Genomic DNA, 16783 nt, shown 5'->3' on the forward strand with positions numbered 1-16783 from the left:
CCATTTATTTTAACAAAGTAACTGTATTCTAAATACCACCTTTTTAAACGGTAACTGTAACGGAATACAGTTACTCATATTTTGTATTTTAAATACGTAACGGCGGTACATGTATTCCGTTACTCCCCAACACTGGCTGTACTTAAATAATTCCCTCCCCAAATACACAAATGAGGGTTTTCAGAAGCTTTGAAACATCACACAATGTTCCTCGGCAAATAAGTGTTTTTTAAACATTTAATAAAACGTCTAAGATAAGCCGGAGCGAGGAATTCTGTAACTGCAAAGGTGGAACGTGTTTAACTTCTAGGGGTGGCAACTTTTTAAAAACCTTATTACGCAGAGACAGCCCAATTTTAAGATAATTTTTTAGCATTATTGTAAGGTCTTTACCATACAATGTAAAGCGCCTTGAGAAAACTGTTTGTTTGGGTTTTTTTTTTTTTTAAATAGTTAATTTAATCAGTGGTTTAACAAAGGTAAAACACTGCAAAGAGATGTTGTGGATCATGTACACTACCCTGCTGAAAAGACAAATTTTATGCTTTGGCCATGGAACTTTTACAAATAAGATGAACACTGCTTTATCTGAATAAAGCAGCAGCAAAACACAAGGACGATAAAAGCAGCAACAATAAAAACGTATTAAATTCATTAGGACACAGTACATTTCAACTTAAAAACATAATAAACTCAAAAGGAAGCTGTCACGTTGAACTGGACTGTAATTGGTCGAAATATAATAACGCGTCCCAAAAGGGAAATTCTGATTGGGCAGTTTCGTCACCTGTCAGTTATGTGGGCGGTACTGATCCGAGCTGTTAAGTAAAGGCTCTTGTTTTTGAAGGAACCTAATGAGGAAGTGAACGCCGTGACTGTGCCGAGTGGTTTGGGAAGGGGCGCAATGATGATCGCTGTGGGCATTATTTGTGCGGCGATTGTCATATTTTTATTACATTATGTCTTCGGCGGCCGCGGGCATGATCCCTTTGAGAAGGACACTCGTGAACCGCTAAAGAAGAGAGTTTACGACAAGAAAGAGAAAAATAAAGTGCTGAAGCAAGGTGAGTGAAAGGTCCATTGCACGCCGAGTTATGCAGGTCAAGTGTCAGCCTTTGCATTTGAACTATTCAAGTCAACTATTTGACTCATTCTTATCTATATTTGTTTGTGGATTTTATAAGTCAGCAGACAGATGCTTAGTCAGAACTGAAACTGGAAGTTGTTGTAAATTGTGCTAATTTCACGCACTTCTCATATAAACATATATAAATAGATATAAGATGAGATCTGTGGGTTTGGAATGGACGTTGCAAAGTTTATAAAAGTGCAAGATTCCTTTGGTACTTTTGCCAAACCAAGACTGCAAAAAAAAAGGGAGCAGCCTTAAAATCTCAGATAATCTCTGCACAAATAAAAAAAATGAATAAACATTACTTGGATATTTTATGTTATTACATTGGGAAAAAATATGAGGAAAAAAGTACTACAAAAATGTGTAAATGTCATACTATAAACTAATAAGTAAGTCACAAAAAATAGTTTTTTACCCCTCAAAGTTAGAATCCGGGGGCTCAGGGGGTTGGGAAGCGCATCTGTAACCGGAAGGTCGGGCCTCTTCCGGGGCGCGGAGGGCCCTCGGGCCTCCGGCCTCTGTGCCTGCGGCTCGGTTCACTCTGGCACAGCTGGCTGCCGGCGGAGCCGACGAGCACGCCGGTGCAGCCCCCTCTAGTTTCTGCCCGGTGGCTACTGGGTGACCCCTCGCCTGGGTATCCTCAGCCCTTCCCATGAAGGTGGCACGGATGCCCCTCCGGTGGTCCTCCTTGGGCTCTTGCACTCTGGGACCTCTGGATGTCTGGGGCCTGGATCTCCTCCATGCCTGCTTCATGCCCTGAGGGACAGGGCTATGGCTCTCTACATCCTCTTGCAGACCATTACATGGGGAAACCATTTGAATACAAGCGCGCCGATCCACACAGGTGTGCACACAGGTGTTCACTGTTTGTAGACTTAAATCACACCTTTCTTGGCTGCTACTTCAAAGCACATTGTGCGCTGTCTGTCCTGCGTGCTGCACAACAACATTCAATATTTAGTATTTACTGCTGTTTACACTTAGGTAGATTAATGCGATGGTGTTGTGTATAGTATGTTGCTTTGTTTTGTTTTGGGTTTTTTTGCTTGTTTTCTATTCTTTTTCTCTCAACAGGTGATCCCGGAGATATTTTTTTTTTCCCCCCTTTCTCACTGTCCCTCTCCCCTTCTGTTTTTCTTTTCCTTCCTCTTTCTTTCTCCCTTTCCTATCCCTCACTCATGTCTGTCCCGTCTGTAACAACTGAAAATAAAATAAAATAAATAATAAAAACAAAGGTCGATCAAATGGACCAATACGGCAATGCCATGATGATCCATTTGGCAAAATAAATCCATTGGGTATCCTTGTTGGTCTTCAGACAACAATTCTGACGGCTAAAGAACCAAATGGGACAGGCAAAAAGAAAAAAAAAAAAAAAAAAAAAAAAAGGAAGGTCGCCGGTTTGATCCCTGGGCTCTCTGTCCTGGTCGTTGTGTCCTTGGGCAAGACACTTTACCCTACCCCCTACTGGTGTTGGTCAGAGGGGCCAATGGCGCGATATGGCAGCCTCGCTTCTGTCAGTCTGCCCCAGGGCAGCTGTGGCTACAACCGCAGCTTGCCTCCACCAGTGTGTGAATGTGAGAGTGAATGAATAGTGGCATTGTAAAGCACTTTGGGTGCCTTGAAAAGCGCTATATAAATCCAATCCATTATTATTATTAATCCTATAAATATACCCAGTCTGCTGATTTTTTTATTTTTTATTTATTTTTTTTAACCCCATTAAGCTTCCCATTTTATTTGGTGTTTGGTTTGAGAAATTGTACTAATATAGTAAGTTGTAGTAATAGCCTGAATACACCATCGTATGAAAGTGAGCAAAACAGAATATCTGGAGTTTTTGTGAATCTGACACCAATTATGTTTTAAAATGATTCTTATTGGTGGTGCATGACTAGAATTCTCCAATTTATTACTGTAATGCTAAAGCCATGCTGGTGACTGAATGGTTCGTTTCCACCTCTTTAGGTTTTGTGGCCAATAGAGTACCGGAGAACCTGGATGCCATCGTCATCGGCAGTGGGATTGGTGGGCTCGGACTTGCCGTGCTGCTTGCAAAAGTTGGAAAAAGGGTTTTGGTTCTGGAGCAGCACAGCCGGGCCGGAGGATGCTGCCACACGTTCACTGAGAAGGGCTTTGAATTTGATGTTGGTGAGATCAGTGACTCGTGTTACTTTATTATTCCCTAAAATTAAAATATATGTATTTTTTGAAGAGGAGAGAAGATTTGACAGTTTTTGCAATGATGATCTTTGGTTTGGTAAATACTTTTCGATCTCAATTAAGGGATCTGAAGTCTCCTCTCTGTGATCTACACAATCATCCCACAGGAATCCACTACATTGGCGAACTGTTGGACCACAAGCCGTTTCGATGCATGCTGGATCAGATGACCAATGGACAGCTGGAGTGGGAGCCTCTGGAGAACCCATTCGATCACGTTGTGCTGGGACCTCCAGAAAACCGCCGCCGGTACCCCATCTACAGTGGCAGGACTCGCTTCACAGATGAACTGAAGAAGTGTTTCCCAGGAGAGGAAAAGGCTATTGACGAGTTCATGAAGCTGGCCAAGGTAGAATCACAGTTTAGTTTGTGCATCTGCAACTTAGTGACTTTTATTAGCATTGCAAACTTATTTTTTGAGTAATAAGTAGGCTCATATTTTATTGGGTAGACCTTTATTTGTTATTCCAGCATGTGAAGTGAACTATGTGTTTATGCACTTTTATTAGCCAACATCTGTGGATGTTGCACAGATAATCAGCTGATAATTCAAAGGTCAGATTCATGAAGCAGCATTTTTTTTTTTTAGCTGCAACATTACACAACTTTACTCAGACTGAGTTGCGCCAAAGTTTGCCCTTCGGCATGCAAATAAAGGAGCAGATCTTCCTTGGTGCTTTTGGAGGGCACACTTTTTAATTAACCTTCTTCTTCTCAATCGCTTTAAGTTATGCAAACAGTCTTTGTGTCTCTGGTTCAGATCTTTTGAAACGTATAATAATAGTTTCTCTCACAAGGAATTTTTCTAAGAGACTCTTTATCTTTCTTGGAACCGTGTCAGCATTAACTAACTTCTCCCAACAGATATAGCTAAATATTGTAAAACTGATCATTTTTGCAGTACTTTTGGTCTATTTTACTCCACAAAACAAAGTGATCCATTTTTGGGAAATTAGAGCACATCAAATATTGATAGCAATAACAATACATTATTAATTTATCATAACGTTTTATGGAGTACTAAGGAAAGGTGCACTGGGACTGGCCTTATGACACCTTATGGCCAAGTTTTTATGGCCTTATGGCACCACCCATCTGTTTCACAAACGTACTTCTTACATTTGTCCATTTTCCTGTAGAAGTATAGCCAGGAATATATTTCCTTGCTGTTGCCACATGATATGTAATGAGTATGAATATTACGTACATTTAGTGATAATTTCAAAATATTTAATTATCACTAAATGTATGTAATTTGTAAGCACAAGAGACAAGACTACTTTGCTTACACTTTTTTCCACTGTGTGTTTCATGTTCAGAAAACTGGAAACGGAGTTTGGTTCCTCGCTCTTCTGAAGATTCTCCCTCTCCCGCTGGCTAAGTTCCTGGTTCACACCGGCTTAGTCAGGCATCTGTCTTTCTTCTTCAAGATGGCTCCCCGCAGCCTTACAGATGTGGTCAACGAGCTGACAGAGAACAAGGACCTCAGGGCTGTCTTCAGCTACATCTTTGGCACCTATGGTGAGCCCGGCTATGGTTTTAGTGGTGTAATCAGATCAGTTCTTCGCCATGCTGCTCACACTGTTGGTGTCCATCTCTGATCTGCAGGTAAAATTCCCAAAGATGCCAGCTTTGCCATGCACAGTTTGCTGGTCACCCACTACCTGAATGGCGCCTGGTACCCTAAAGGCGGAGCTAGTGAGATCGCCTACCATATGATCCCCATCATTGAAAAGGCAGGGGGCGCTGTTCTGGTTCGAGCTCCAGTCAATCGCATCTTATTCAATGATTCCAAGGAAGCTTGTGGTGGGTCCTCAGTTTCTCTACGCACAGTTAGCTCAACATCCCACAGAGGAGGCGATTCACTGTGTTTGTGTTTTATGGTTTCAGGTGTCAGTGTAATGAAAGGTCAGGAGAAAGTACACATCCGTGCTCCTCTGATCATCTCAGACGCTGGCATTTTCAACACATACCAGAAGCTGATTCCCAAAGACCTCCAGACCATGCCAGGTAAGAAAGGACTTTTTTAACCTTTATTTGAAGGAACATTGAAGATGTTTTTGACAGGAAAGTGGCGAGATAGTGGACACTGTCTTTGTCACGTCTCAGCTAAGCTTCAGGCTCACTCCTATAAACAGTCAGCTTGACTGGTCATATTATAATAAGCAGGTGTCAACTGAAAGACCTCTCCCAAACCACACATCACACTCACCACTGAGCTGCTTGCTCTAGTTACAGTGTCACACTGTTTACCACAAACAAAGATAGATGCCCATGTGCAGTCCCCACTCTTTCTCAGCAGTCTACCTGCTTTTATACATATAACATTGGACAAGTTACCAAAGAGAGAGAGGGAGCTCAGTTTTAAGAGAAGCCATCTCAGATTTTTTGCAATTTAATCTGGATTACCTTCCCTCTGAGTCGACAAATAGTGAGGTCTTACTATCACCCAGTACTGACAATAACTGTGATATTTAAAAAAAAAAATATATATATATATATGTAAAAGGCTTCTGGTTTCATTCAAACAAATGTGCCAACGGTGGTGGAGCTAAATGCAGTGCTTAAGGCGGTCGATGAAGAAGCACAAAGTTGTTTAAGGAAGATTTCATCAAGAAACAAAAACCAAACCCGAGTAACATGTTTTGCCCTTTATGAATGCACCTCATTCTGCAAAGACAAAAAACCAAACTGTGAACAAATCCCATCAAGACATATATGTAAATATAACTTAACTAACACAATTTTTGGCACAGCTTTCAAAACATAGACTTACAGCATGATAAAAGATCATGGGGTTAGCAGACTGTGGGCTTGTGTGAGCACAGTGGCCGGGGATGAGATCAAATTCCTGCCAGAGTTGGCTCAGTCTGCTCCTGGGTCCAGTTACAGTTGAGGGGGTAAAGTTGATCAGGGCTCCAACAGACTTGTAACTGTAACTAAGGATTTTCATTATTCTGATCAATTAGAAAGCCCCAACATAGTAAAAACGTCTTGCTAACAGTTCCTTTATTTGTATGATTTGCAGCCTAAACCCTGGATTTTCCTAACTAAAACACCGGCGTGTCATGATATAAAACGGAGAAAAGTACCCAGCCCTCACATTTGAGAGGATAAATTTAAGAGATAAGTAAATAACAAAGTTCCTTGTTCGCCCTTTGCTGATTGATTCACTGAGTAATCATGTCAGCACTCAAAGACCTTAAAGAATAAGTACTGATGCTGATGCACGGTGCTACTTGTTGCAGCACTTGTTTTTACCTCTAATCAGGGGAATGACTCATGCTTCTAACATCAGTTTTATATTGCTTTGACTGTGTGCTGTGCCTCTGCTGCCTTCCAGCTATCCAGAAGCAGCTGAGTATGCTGGAGCATGGTGAAGGTGGTCTGAGCGTTTTCATTGGTCTGAATGGGACGAAGGAGGAGCTGGGCCTGAAAGCAGACAACTACTGGATCTTTGCTGAGAACAATTTCGATGAACTGTACGATGTCAGGCTTTTGTTTTCATTCCTTTTACAATTAGGACCAAATATAAACTTTGGTATTTATAGCCAAATCAGAATATTACAGCATAATAATGAGATACACCAGTATAAATTCTTACTTGTAAATTTTTTTTTTTGCCACAGCAAAAAAGTATCAGAAATGTCTGATTTTTCATGGTGAATGATAGAGAGAAATGTTCAGAATGCAGATGTTACAGATGCCTAAAGGTAGTTTTTGGTCCAGTCCTTAATGTCAGTATAAATTCAGAAGAGTCTCTTATTTGTATTTTTTTAAGGGTTGTGAATTATATGAAGAAAGACAGAGAAGAGGCAGCAAAAAATGTACCTCTCCTCTTTGTCGCCTCTCCCTCAGCTAAAGATCCTACTTGGGAGGCGAGATCACCAGGTACAGAATCACGAAATCTCAACCCGATAGATTATTTTATTTAATTTAATTTTTTTCAAAAACAGTCTCATTTTTTCTTCACATTAGGGAAGTCTACTTTGAGTCTGGTCACTTTTGCCAAATATGAATGGTTTGAGGAGTGGAAGGATGGCAAGGTGACAAACAGAGGGCACGACTACATGGAGCTGAAACAGGCATTCCTTGACACCATTCTAGAAGTAGTAATGGATGTTTTCCCCAAGATCACCAGAGACAAGGTAAAAACTCTTCCCATGTAGCTTCTAGTAGACAGGTTTAATGATGGAATTTGGCACTTATGTACTATATAAAGCCAAACTTCGGTTACAACCACCTTATTTATATAACTCAATCAAGAATGTTGTGTAAGAATTCTTTTATAATCTAAAATTCTCTGCTGCACAATTTGTTAATAATTGCTCATTTTGAACTGACCATCAAAGCAAAATCACCATTTTAAGACCACTTGTTGCTGAGTGTAGTTCACGAGTTTGATTAAATCCCCACTTTATGTACACACCACCTGTGGGAATTGTGGGAAAGTTTCAAGGGTGGCTAAGAAGTCACATTGCAGAGCCTCTTGTGTGCTGTCAGAAAGTGGCAAAGAGACATATTGTATACAGATTGTTGTTGTTTTGTCAAAGAGTGACAGTGGTGTTGTATTGTGACAGATCTAAGGAGGGAATGGTTCAGGCTGCATAAAGTTGGAGGTTTGAAAAACAGCTAAAACATCTTTCTGAAGCCAAACAGTTCATGACTAACACAATTAGGACCTCTTCACACCACAACGTCGGATTTAAATTCAATTAAACAATATGTTAAACAAGTGCAGACTTTCAGCTTTAGGCCAAAGGTTTTTGCAAAAGTTTTTGCATAATTAGATAATTGCCTGACAAGCAGTTTAATAACCAAGTGACTTTCGCTCCGTCGCAGATTGTGCAGATAAAAGATTTGGAACTAATTCCAAGGTGAACTTGTTTCGGTAGTTTTTCATTGGAACTTTTAATATGAGGTCACAAGTGAAGGAGGTCGTCATTAGGCCAAAAAAACCCCAACAAAATAAACCTGTAAGTGAGATGGCAAACACTCACTGATAGTTTTTTTTTTTTCATTTATACAAGGGAAAAGAAAAGAAAATCCAAATAATACCACATTATCTGTCAGAGATGCAGCACTATCGCCGTATGGAACTGTATCACTACTTTTTATTAATAACGTGTCTGCTAATAATAACCCAAAGCATACTGCAAAAACAACCAAAGGGCTTCTCGAGGCAGAGAAATCAAACATTTTTCAAAAACCAAATCAGTCACAACCCAACAGAGCATGATTTTAGTAACTGAAGACATGCATTTTAGGTTAACTGGTGAGCATCTATCTGTGTTAGCCCTGTAATAGATTAGTAACCTGTCCTAACCTGTAGTCCACCTCTTGGCCCATGACAGCTGGAAAATAGGCTCCAGCCAAGCTGTGACCTAGAATGGGATAAATGGAAGAAGACAGATGGGTGGAAGCAGTCTTGAATTCCTAGTTAAATAAGAATGAACGCCCTTTTTGTGCAGCCATATTTTTTTTTCTCCTTGTGCAGATTGAATACATTGATGCTGGTACTCCCATCACAAACACACACTACATCGGAGCCCCCAAAGGCGAGATCTATGGCGCAGATCACAGCATCAGCCGGTTCGACCCTGAGCTGAACATTACAGTCAGAGCTCAGACGCCACTGAAGAACCTCTATCTGACAGGTGTGTGTGAATCTGTGTGTTTGGAACATCCAAACATCCAGTCAGTGTGCTGTGATTTACTTTGCATGTATAACGCTTGATGCCTTTGTTTCACAGGCCAGGATGTGTTTCTGTGCGGTTTCGCCGGTGCCCTCGCCGGAGCTCTCACTTGCGGCTCTGCCATTCTCAAGCGAAACCTCCATCTGGATGCCATCGCCTTGGCAAAGAGGACAAGATTTATTAATTCCAAGCTGAAAGGGGAGTAACTGCCTAACACCATTCAGCTGAGATAGCGCTTCATGCAGCAATTAATCAGTGCTGTGACACTTTTGCTCATCAGTAACATTAAAATACTGGAGAGAGTTTAATCTTCCATAACACTTGGAGAACTCATATTAATTTACATTTCTCTTCCGCGGTTTGGTTAAGTAGTCTGTAATACCAGATTTAACATGTCTGAATAATGTGGTTTAACACGACTCATGTAAATGCTTTGTGAGTCATTCACAAAGACAGAATTAATATCCACTATGTTGTGTGGTATTTTATGCTAATTTTATTTTGCACATAATGTGCCTAATTATGACATATGTTGGATTTACTTTTTTTTTTCTAAACAGTTCTTTCATTAAACATTAAACAAGGGGTGCAAATAATAAAATGGTTACAACTGTATCTCTGGTGCACTGTGTGTTTTATGAGCAGGTCAGATTAATTTCTCATTGTACTGGGAAGATGGATGGATGCATTTCTCCAATAATTTTAGAAATAGTAAAGCAGACCCACTTCAGTTGTAATTATTAGGATCTAAACTCAGCTTTGAGTGAATGACAAAAAAAATGGCCACTTGCCAAAAGCTCTTCTTTGTTTATTTGTTTTGTTAATGTCCAACACCTGAACGCAGCATGCTGTGTACAGTGACATTTGACAGCAGCGTTGACACGTGTACCAGGAGTGGGCTTAGCTAAACGCAAGTTTTGTGCTTTCTGATTAGTTGGCGATTAAAAGGGGTGTGATTTTCTCATAATTTCTGTCATGCTGGCGACAGTCATGCAAAGACATTTTCACTTCGTCGCCGGGTGGTGGCGAAAAGGGCGCTGAACACTGTCAGGTAAAACTAAAAAACGACAGTAGCTATTTTAATCATAATTCAGGGTTTATTAATACATAAAAACAACGGTGTTACAGGTGGTTTGAAGCGGTGCTGTGACAGCTGGTTATTACCGTTTGCAAACCTTCAGTTTACTCGCAGAGCCTCATTAGCTAGCTTACTGTGACTGCAGCTAGAAGACCGTGTGAGCCGTTGTCACCCTAAAAGTGTGTCTTTCGAGCAAAGTTCAGGTTAATTTACCCTGATTTTCAACAACAATGAGCATCGGCACCCAACCTTTGTCCTATGAGCTCTTGGCAGAAGTAGGACAAGGCTACTATGGTAAAGTGTACAAAGCCAGAGAGGTGGGAGAGAAACAGCGCCTCCTAGCGGTTAAGAAGTTCACCATCCACGGAGACACGTCGGAAACCGGAATCCCTGCCTTCATGATCCGAGAGGTGGCGCTGCTGCGCAAGATGCAGCACTTTAACCATCCCAACATAGTCAAGTAGGTTTATGTCATTTACAGTCTTAATACAACACAGTGTGACATAATCTATCTTTAACATGAAACATGAGTTCAAAGAAAGGCCTGTTTTCTTTAAAAAAAAAAAAAAAATCTATTTATAAAAATAAAAAAAAGTATTTAGTGCTTCAATTTTTTTTAAATGTTAAGCACCATCACTCAATGTATAGTTTTTTAAATTAACAAGACTGGTAATTACCAAAATCGATTTGATGTTTCTGCAGTGCTTAATTCAACATTATGCACGAGCTCTTTAATCCAAATGCTATTTATAATGCTAAAATATAATTATTGTTTTTAGCTAATGCATTTTCATATTCAGTTCAGTTCAGTTCATTTTATTTCAAACATTTCAAACATATGCTTTCACAATCATTACAAAATATCATTCCATTATTTGTTTGAAAAGCAGTAGGCAGAAGTATTTACTTATTTGTCCCTACCCCCTCAAGTTTTACCTCTCATTCATGTAATTTTCTTTTAGTCTTAAATTAAACAAACAACATAAGAAACAAAATAAAGCAAAAAAAAAAAACAAACATACATAAATCAAAAACAAGAAATAAGCAAGCCCCACCACAGTATAGTTTCTTTCATATGAAAAATACAGAATGTGTAAATTTGCAGATTCACAAGTTATGGAAAAACAAACAAACAAAAAAGAACTAAAACACCATTTCCAGCAACATTACCGTCCTGGGTTAACCCTGTTTTCTTCATTCTTATACTTATTTAAAATTAGTTTTTTATAGTTTAGTTTAAACTGGTTTATGTTTTTACTTTCTTTTATTTCTTCTGTTAGACTGTTCCATAATTTATGTCCTGCAATTGAGATAGACATAGATTTAAAGTTGTTCTAGCACTTTGTATTTTTAAATTCCATTTCCCTCTTAAGTTATACCCACTTTCTCTTTCTATGAACAATTTACAGATTTCTTTTGGAAGCAATTTATTTCTTACTTCATACATTATTTGCGCTGTTTTAAGCTTCACCAAGTCTTGGAATTTAATAGCTTGCATTTTGACAAAGAGTGCATTTGTATGGTCCCTGTACCCCACATTATTTATTAATCTAATGGCCCTTTTCTGTATTATAGTTATTGTTTGTGTGTTACTTTTGTATGCGTTTCCCCAGACCTCTACACAGTAGCTCATACATGGCAGTAGTAAAGCACAGTATAAAATGTGCAGTGCTTTCTGATCCAACATATGCTTTGCTTTCCCCAGGACGGCAATGCATTGTCAACACATATTTCTACTTTGATGTTTCTCTTTTGTTTTCCAAATAACATAAATCTGGTTTTATCTAGATTCAATGATCATTTATATCAAACCACTTCTTTAATATCGTTAATTCCTGTGTGACCATCTCCAAAACTTTAAACATCCCTTTGTCCTGTTAATTTCAAGCATTCCACAATTCTAAATAGATTTTTTGACATTTATCCTAATTTGGTTTCATTTTACTTGTGCACTAATTGCGTGCAATGACTTGTTTCAACACTACTGCTGTATACTACTCTGCAGGCTGTTGGATGCATCTGCTGTACCAGTGGGCGTGAGCCTGGACCTCACACTGGTCCTTGAATACATTGACCAGGACCTGTCCACCTACCTCTCAAAAGCTCCTGCTTCTGGACTGAGCCGTGACTGCATAAAGGTGTGAGTCATGATCTGATTTTGCTTTGCAGTCAAAGCTCACAGCTTGAGATAGAATCGTAATTACTGCCATGCTGCTCCCAGGATGTGATGCAGCAGTTGCTGCAGGGCCTGGACTTCCTACACATGAACATGGTGCTGCACCGAGACCTAAAACCAGAAAACATCCTCATCAGCAGCCGTGGAGAAGTCAAGATCGCAGACTTTGGACTGGCACGGATCCTCACCTTTAATATTGCTCTTACCCCAGGTGTAAGTGAGACAACAGAAATTTGATGTTAAGCATTACGTTTCACTACAATAATCCTATCTTAACACAGTTTTCTTATACTCGGCACTGTTCTTGGGCCTGAGGTGAAAAAAACGCATACCTTTTCTTTGCTTCTTCCACCCCCGCCTGTAACTTTATTTCTTATATTCTCTCCCGTTTCTGCTCAGGTGGTGACACTCTGGTATCGAGCTCCTGAGGTGCTGCTGAACTCTGTTTACATGTCCTCGGTGGACATGTGGAGTGCTGGATGCATCTTTGCTGAGCTCTTCCTCTTGAGGTAAGAGCCGCTCAGACTTTGTATCGCTGGAAGACATATTTGACGCTGGGATGTTATTCTAAATTTAGAGATAAAACCTTCTGTACAGTTGTGAAAATAGAGATGAAGTTGGCGTGTGATTTGAGCTGAGCTTTGTTCCCACAGGCCGTTGTTTCGGGGATACACAGAGGTGCAGCAGCTGCAAAAAATCTTCCAGTGAGTGTTTTTGTTTTTTGAGTATATCTTTAAAAAAAGGGGGGGAGAGCTTCTTTGCTCTGCACTGCCTCTCTGCTGTCATGCAGGGTTGTTTGTAACAATAATACTGAAAATGCACCAAGAAACACAGGAAGCGGTCAAGCATTTGAATTTTCATCCCTGTGGTGCATGTCATCTTTGGTCCAAACCCAAACCAATCGGGATAAAGCCAATCCAGAACCAAAGTAGGCCTTTCTATTGAGGGACTGGGGGCTGCTGGAGGTTAACTTTCTCATTTCTTAGTTTGCTTAATCCTTTATTGCTCTTCTTGGGTCTTAGTCTCCCCACAGAGATGGAAGCAGAGGAGGCAAAGAAGAGACAAGGTGAAATTAGAAAAGTCTATAGTCAAAGATGCGGTCAATGCCAGTTTTACCAGTTTTACAGCTGACTGCAAGAATACGCAAGACAATTTGTCAAAACATTAGTAACCCCCTCCTCTAATCCATGCAAGCCATCCTCCTCACCAAAAAGTTTGTAAACATATCCAAGTTTGTTTACCTTTGTTGTATCAAGGACAATGAAGAGAACTTTGACTGTTAACCCTGTTGATTTATAACATAGTCACATTAAAAATAACCATTTCACAGGGCTGTATGCAGTCTTGCTTTTGTCCAGATGCAACTTTGCAAACTTTAGCCATGGCTTTTAGAAAGAAGAGGGAGAACCCTTCCATACAAATCATACCTTTTCTGATTGTACCACACTCTGTGTTTTGTGCTGCTGCACGGTTGTTCCTTGCTTTATGTTTTTCAGGGTGATTGGTTTGCCTGGTGAGGAGGACTGGCCCACGGACAGCCCGATCTCATATTCAGTCAACTGGGGACCTCAAGGCTCTCTGACCAAGCTGCTGCCCAACCTGGGCCCAGATGAGAATGACCTCTTGTCTGTGAGCAGATCTGTGTTTGTGTGTTCACGTTGCACTTATGACAGCTGTGTCCACATCCCCTCCGTAATCACTCCTTCAACAAAGTAGAAAAAATAGAATAGTTGAATTTGTGAAAAAAAGGGCATGAGATGTACATAGCCCTGCTGTCAGCGCAATGAGGCTGTTTTTAGTCAGAGCGGTGCATATTTAGCTTATGTTGCCATGGCAAACATGTTTGCCACATAATGTTTACCTTGTTTATCATCTTAGTTTAGACAGTTTATATTTGCAGATCATTAAAAAACAGCAGAATTAAAAAAAAAATTTTCAGGACACATTGATGCCACTGCATTTAAACTCAGGACTGAAAAAAATGTGCGTCATTCTGATGGAAACGTTACATTTTAAAACCAAATGTCATAGCAATTCTGTTCCTGTTACACAGCTTGCAGCCGGTGTTCCCATATCCACGCATCTACGGAGTACCCAAGCTGCCCAAAATTTGAAAGGAAATGAATAAATTTTTAAAAAAGACTCATAAATAATTATTATGCCATTTATTAAATTAATATTAAAACTCACGATAATTTTTTTCTAAAATTTCTACTTTTATATTTGTTCCTTTTCTTTCCATTTTATTTTGTTTTATTTTTATTTTATTCAAGTATATTTGCATTATTCTGCCTAATTAAACAAGGCTGTTTCATGTCCTGAAATTATTTAAAGAATAGCCCAAAAGTTAACCTACTGATAAACTTTGAATGACTCCCCCCTTATTTGCATAAAGAAACAGAAGTGCATTAAGAATTATACAATTTTAAAAAATTTGAAAAAAAGTACAAAAAGGAAAAAAAGAATACATAAATAAAATAATTATATAAAAATAAATAAACTATTTAATAGAAATATTAATTGTACAAATTAATAGTAAACTGTATTGTAATTACACTCAGTAAAGTATTGTAATGACTAATTACATTTTTTAAAATATTTATTTATTTGGCATTTTTGGTCCTCCATACATGTGCAGTGCTTGCTTGCTTGCTTTTGTGTCTTAATATAAGTAATATTTTGTTCTTTGTGTTGCTGATTTGAATAAGTGATAATTCAAAAATCTGAGATTAATCAAAGGCAACAAACAACTTTGAGAATGTGGTTTCACAAAGTAGGGATAGTAATTGTCTGTAAACTGTTAGTAAGGTGTAACATCTCCTCACCTGCAGCAATGTTTGGTATTCAGACCGAGTCGCCGCATCTCAGCCGCCAAAGCCCTGGCTCATCCTTTCTTCACGAAGCCCTGAAGATCTCGGTCGAATGAGGACAGGAAGAAAGAGCAATTCAGCTGCTGCTGCTCTGAGCTTCTCCCACCTACATAATAGTTTTGTGCCATAAAATCCACCGTCAACTTTGTTCAGAGCGCAGTTTGATTATTGCCTTTGAGAGCTTTTAAACTGCAGTCACACCATCATGAGAGACTGCGGTCAGGTCTGAGGTTTCCACCTTTTTATACATCAGTTAAATTAGGATGCCTGACTCGCCGAATATGGATGTTATGGCACACAACCTTGAAGACAGTGGGTCCTATTTCGATAAATTCGATAAATTTCAAAACATGAAGCGGTTTTATTTTACACTGTTATAATTTCTTATTTCAACTTCATGTGTTTTGTGTGTGTTCTTTGATTTACAGAGTGTGCTTGTTTTTTGTTGTTTGGTTTTACTGTTTCGTTACATGCTTCAGAAACCTATTATGAGCACCTTTAAGTTTGTTGCTGTTTCTTTAACACAAAAAAATCGTTCTAGAGTTGATTGAATCGGAGGAAATGTCACATTTATTTTTTATATTTTTGTAAAAATATTTACTGATAACTGATGGTGTAATCAGTATAGAGCACACTGGTATTTGTGTGTGTATTAACAGATTGTTTTATTTTTCTACATAAGTTGCACTGTTCATTTCAAAAGCATTCCTATAAATAACTGTCTCTTACATTGGGCTGAGTTTGAATTTTGTTCCTTGCTGTGTGTTCCACTTGCACTTTCAAAGTGCGAAGAGAAGGGGGCGCTGTTATAACACATTTTTCCAACAGGAAGGGAGCCGTTACAGTGGAGCCTGCCTTCACATTTACAGGTTTCACAGTAGGGACAGGTTAAAGGAAAGCCCTGAACTTTTGACCCCTACCGTGCTCTGGTATATTCTGAGGAAACACTTGTACCCTTTAAGGGAAGAATCACTGCAAACTAATATTATCCTGAATGATCACACTTATCCTTTGGAACATTTACATCATGATGGGAAAATTCCTTCCAAGATGGCAATGTCCTCCAGGGAGCCAGTGCTGACTCAGAGCCTTATTAAAACCCTTGATGTTGTTTTATCTGCTTACAGTCACCTGTGTGCCGGTCAGTGAGATCTAAATCAGCCTCTCTTGGATGATCTTTTTAGGTGTAGGTGGTGAAGTTTTGAAGATCCCTAAGAGAGGAGCAGGTACAGATACTAAAAGATACTAAAAGTGCATCCATAGGGGTCATTATGAATACATACAATTAAGAATTAACTTTTTTCCCCCCATTTATGTATATAACTAATTATTTTCCACTTTGATTCAGTTAATTTAAGGATTGACGTGCACAGGGTTTCTACATTACACAGCAGTTTCAGTTCACTGCGTTCAGCTGGTTTGTAGTAATTAATATCGGGAATTTTTATCACGCAGGCGCAATGTAAGACATAATTAACATCTTCAAAGCAGGTTTTAACAGGTGTACATTCCTGAGGTTATTACTTCAAAAGTGAAATAATAATAAAGCAGACATAAAGTGAGTCAGAGGCTTCAGAGGTCATTTAGAGGCTGCAGCGGTTGTTA

The 16783-nt window shown here is 39.3% G+C and overlaps 2 protein-coding genes across 3 annotated transcripts; both read left to right on the forward strand.

The window, feature by feature from the left end:
• The first annotated feature begins 843 nt into the window (after positions 1–843).
• Positions 844–9663, forward strand: retsat.2 (retinol saturase, tandem duplicate 2). The gene is made up of 11 exons (XM_087839984.1): positions 844–1064; positions 3104–3286; positions 3466–3707; positions 4678–4879; positions 4967–5164; positions 5249–5368; positions 6702–6840; positions 7140–7249; positions 7337–7506; positions 8856–9015; positions 9112–9663. Exons 1-11 carry the CDS (start codon positions 905–907, stop codon positions 9258–9260), a joined length of 1833 nt encoding a protein of 610 aa, XP_087696110.1. The 5' UTR covers positions 844–904; the 3' UTR covers positions 9261–9663.
• Positions 9664–9961: 298 nt separating this feature from the next.
• On the forward strand, positions 9962–15906 carry cdk21 (cyclin-dependent kinase 21). 2 transcript variants are annotated; one of them, XM_006798312.2, is made up of 7 exons: positions 9962–10592; positions 12138–12270; positions 12354–12521; positions 12708–12817; positions 12962–13012; positions 13805–13937; positions 15157–15906. In XM_006798312.2, the coding sequence occupies exons 1-7, from the start codon at positions 10363–10365 to the stop codon at positions 15232–15234; spliced, it is 903 nt and encodes a 300-aa protein (XP_006798375.1). In that variant the 5' UTR covers positions 9962–10362; the 3' UTR covers positions 15235–15906. The 2 variants fall into 2 exon arrangements, with proteins under 2 accessions (XP_006798375.1, XP_006798374.1); XM_006798311.2 differs by having other exon boundaries at positions 9966–10592; positions 15140–15906.
• Positions 15907–16783: the final 877 nt, after the last annotated feature.

This window comes from Neolamprologus brichardi, chromosome 4, assembly GCF_056152115.1.
Source record: "Neolamprologus brichardi isolate AB-2024 chromosome 4, ASM5615211v1, whole genome shotgun sequence".
Taxonomy (NCBI): Eukaryota; Metazoa; Chordata; class Actinopteri; order Cichliformes; family Cichlidae; genus Neolamprologus; species Neolamprologus brichardi.

Bases quoted from the DNA above. Each gene is read 5' to 3' on its own strand.
- retsat.2 (XM_087839984.1), top strand. From the start codon at position 905: ATGATGATCGCTGTGGGCATTATTTGTGCGGCGATTGTCATATTTTTA. The intron at 4,880-4,966 runs GTGAGCCCGGCT...TCTGATCTGCAG, and splicing joins CTACATCTTTGGCACCTATG to GTAAAATTCCCAAAGATGCC. The intron at 6,841-7,139 runs GTACGATGTCAG...TATTTTTTTAAG, and splicing joins GAGAACAATTTCGATGAACT to GGTTGTGAATTATATGAAGA.
- cdk21 (XM_006798312.2), top strand. From the start codon at position 10,363: ATGAGCATCGGCACCCAACCTTTGTCCTATGAGCTCTTGGCAGAAGTA. The intron at 10,593-12,137 runs GTAGGTTTATGT...ACTACTCTGCAG, and splicing joins AACCATCCCAACATAGTCAA to GCTGTTGGATGCATCTGCTG. The intron at 12,522-12,707 runs GTAAGTGAGACA...GTTTCTGCTCAG, and splicing joins ATATTGCTCTTACCCCAGGT to GTGGTGACACTCTGGTATCG.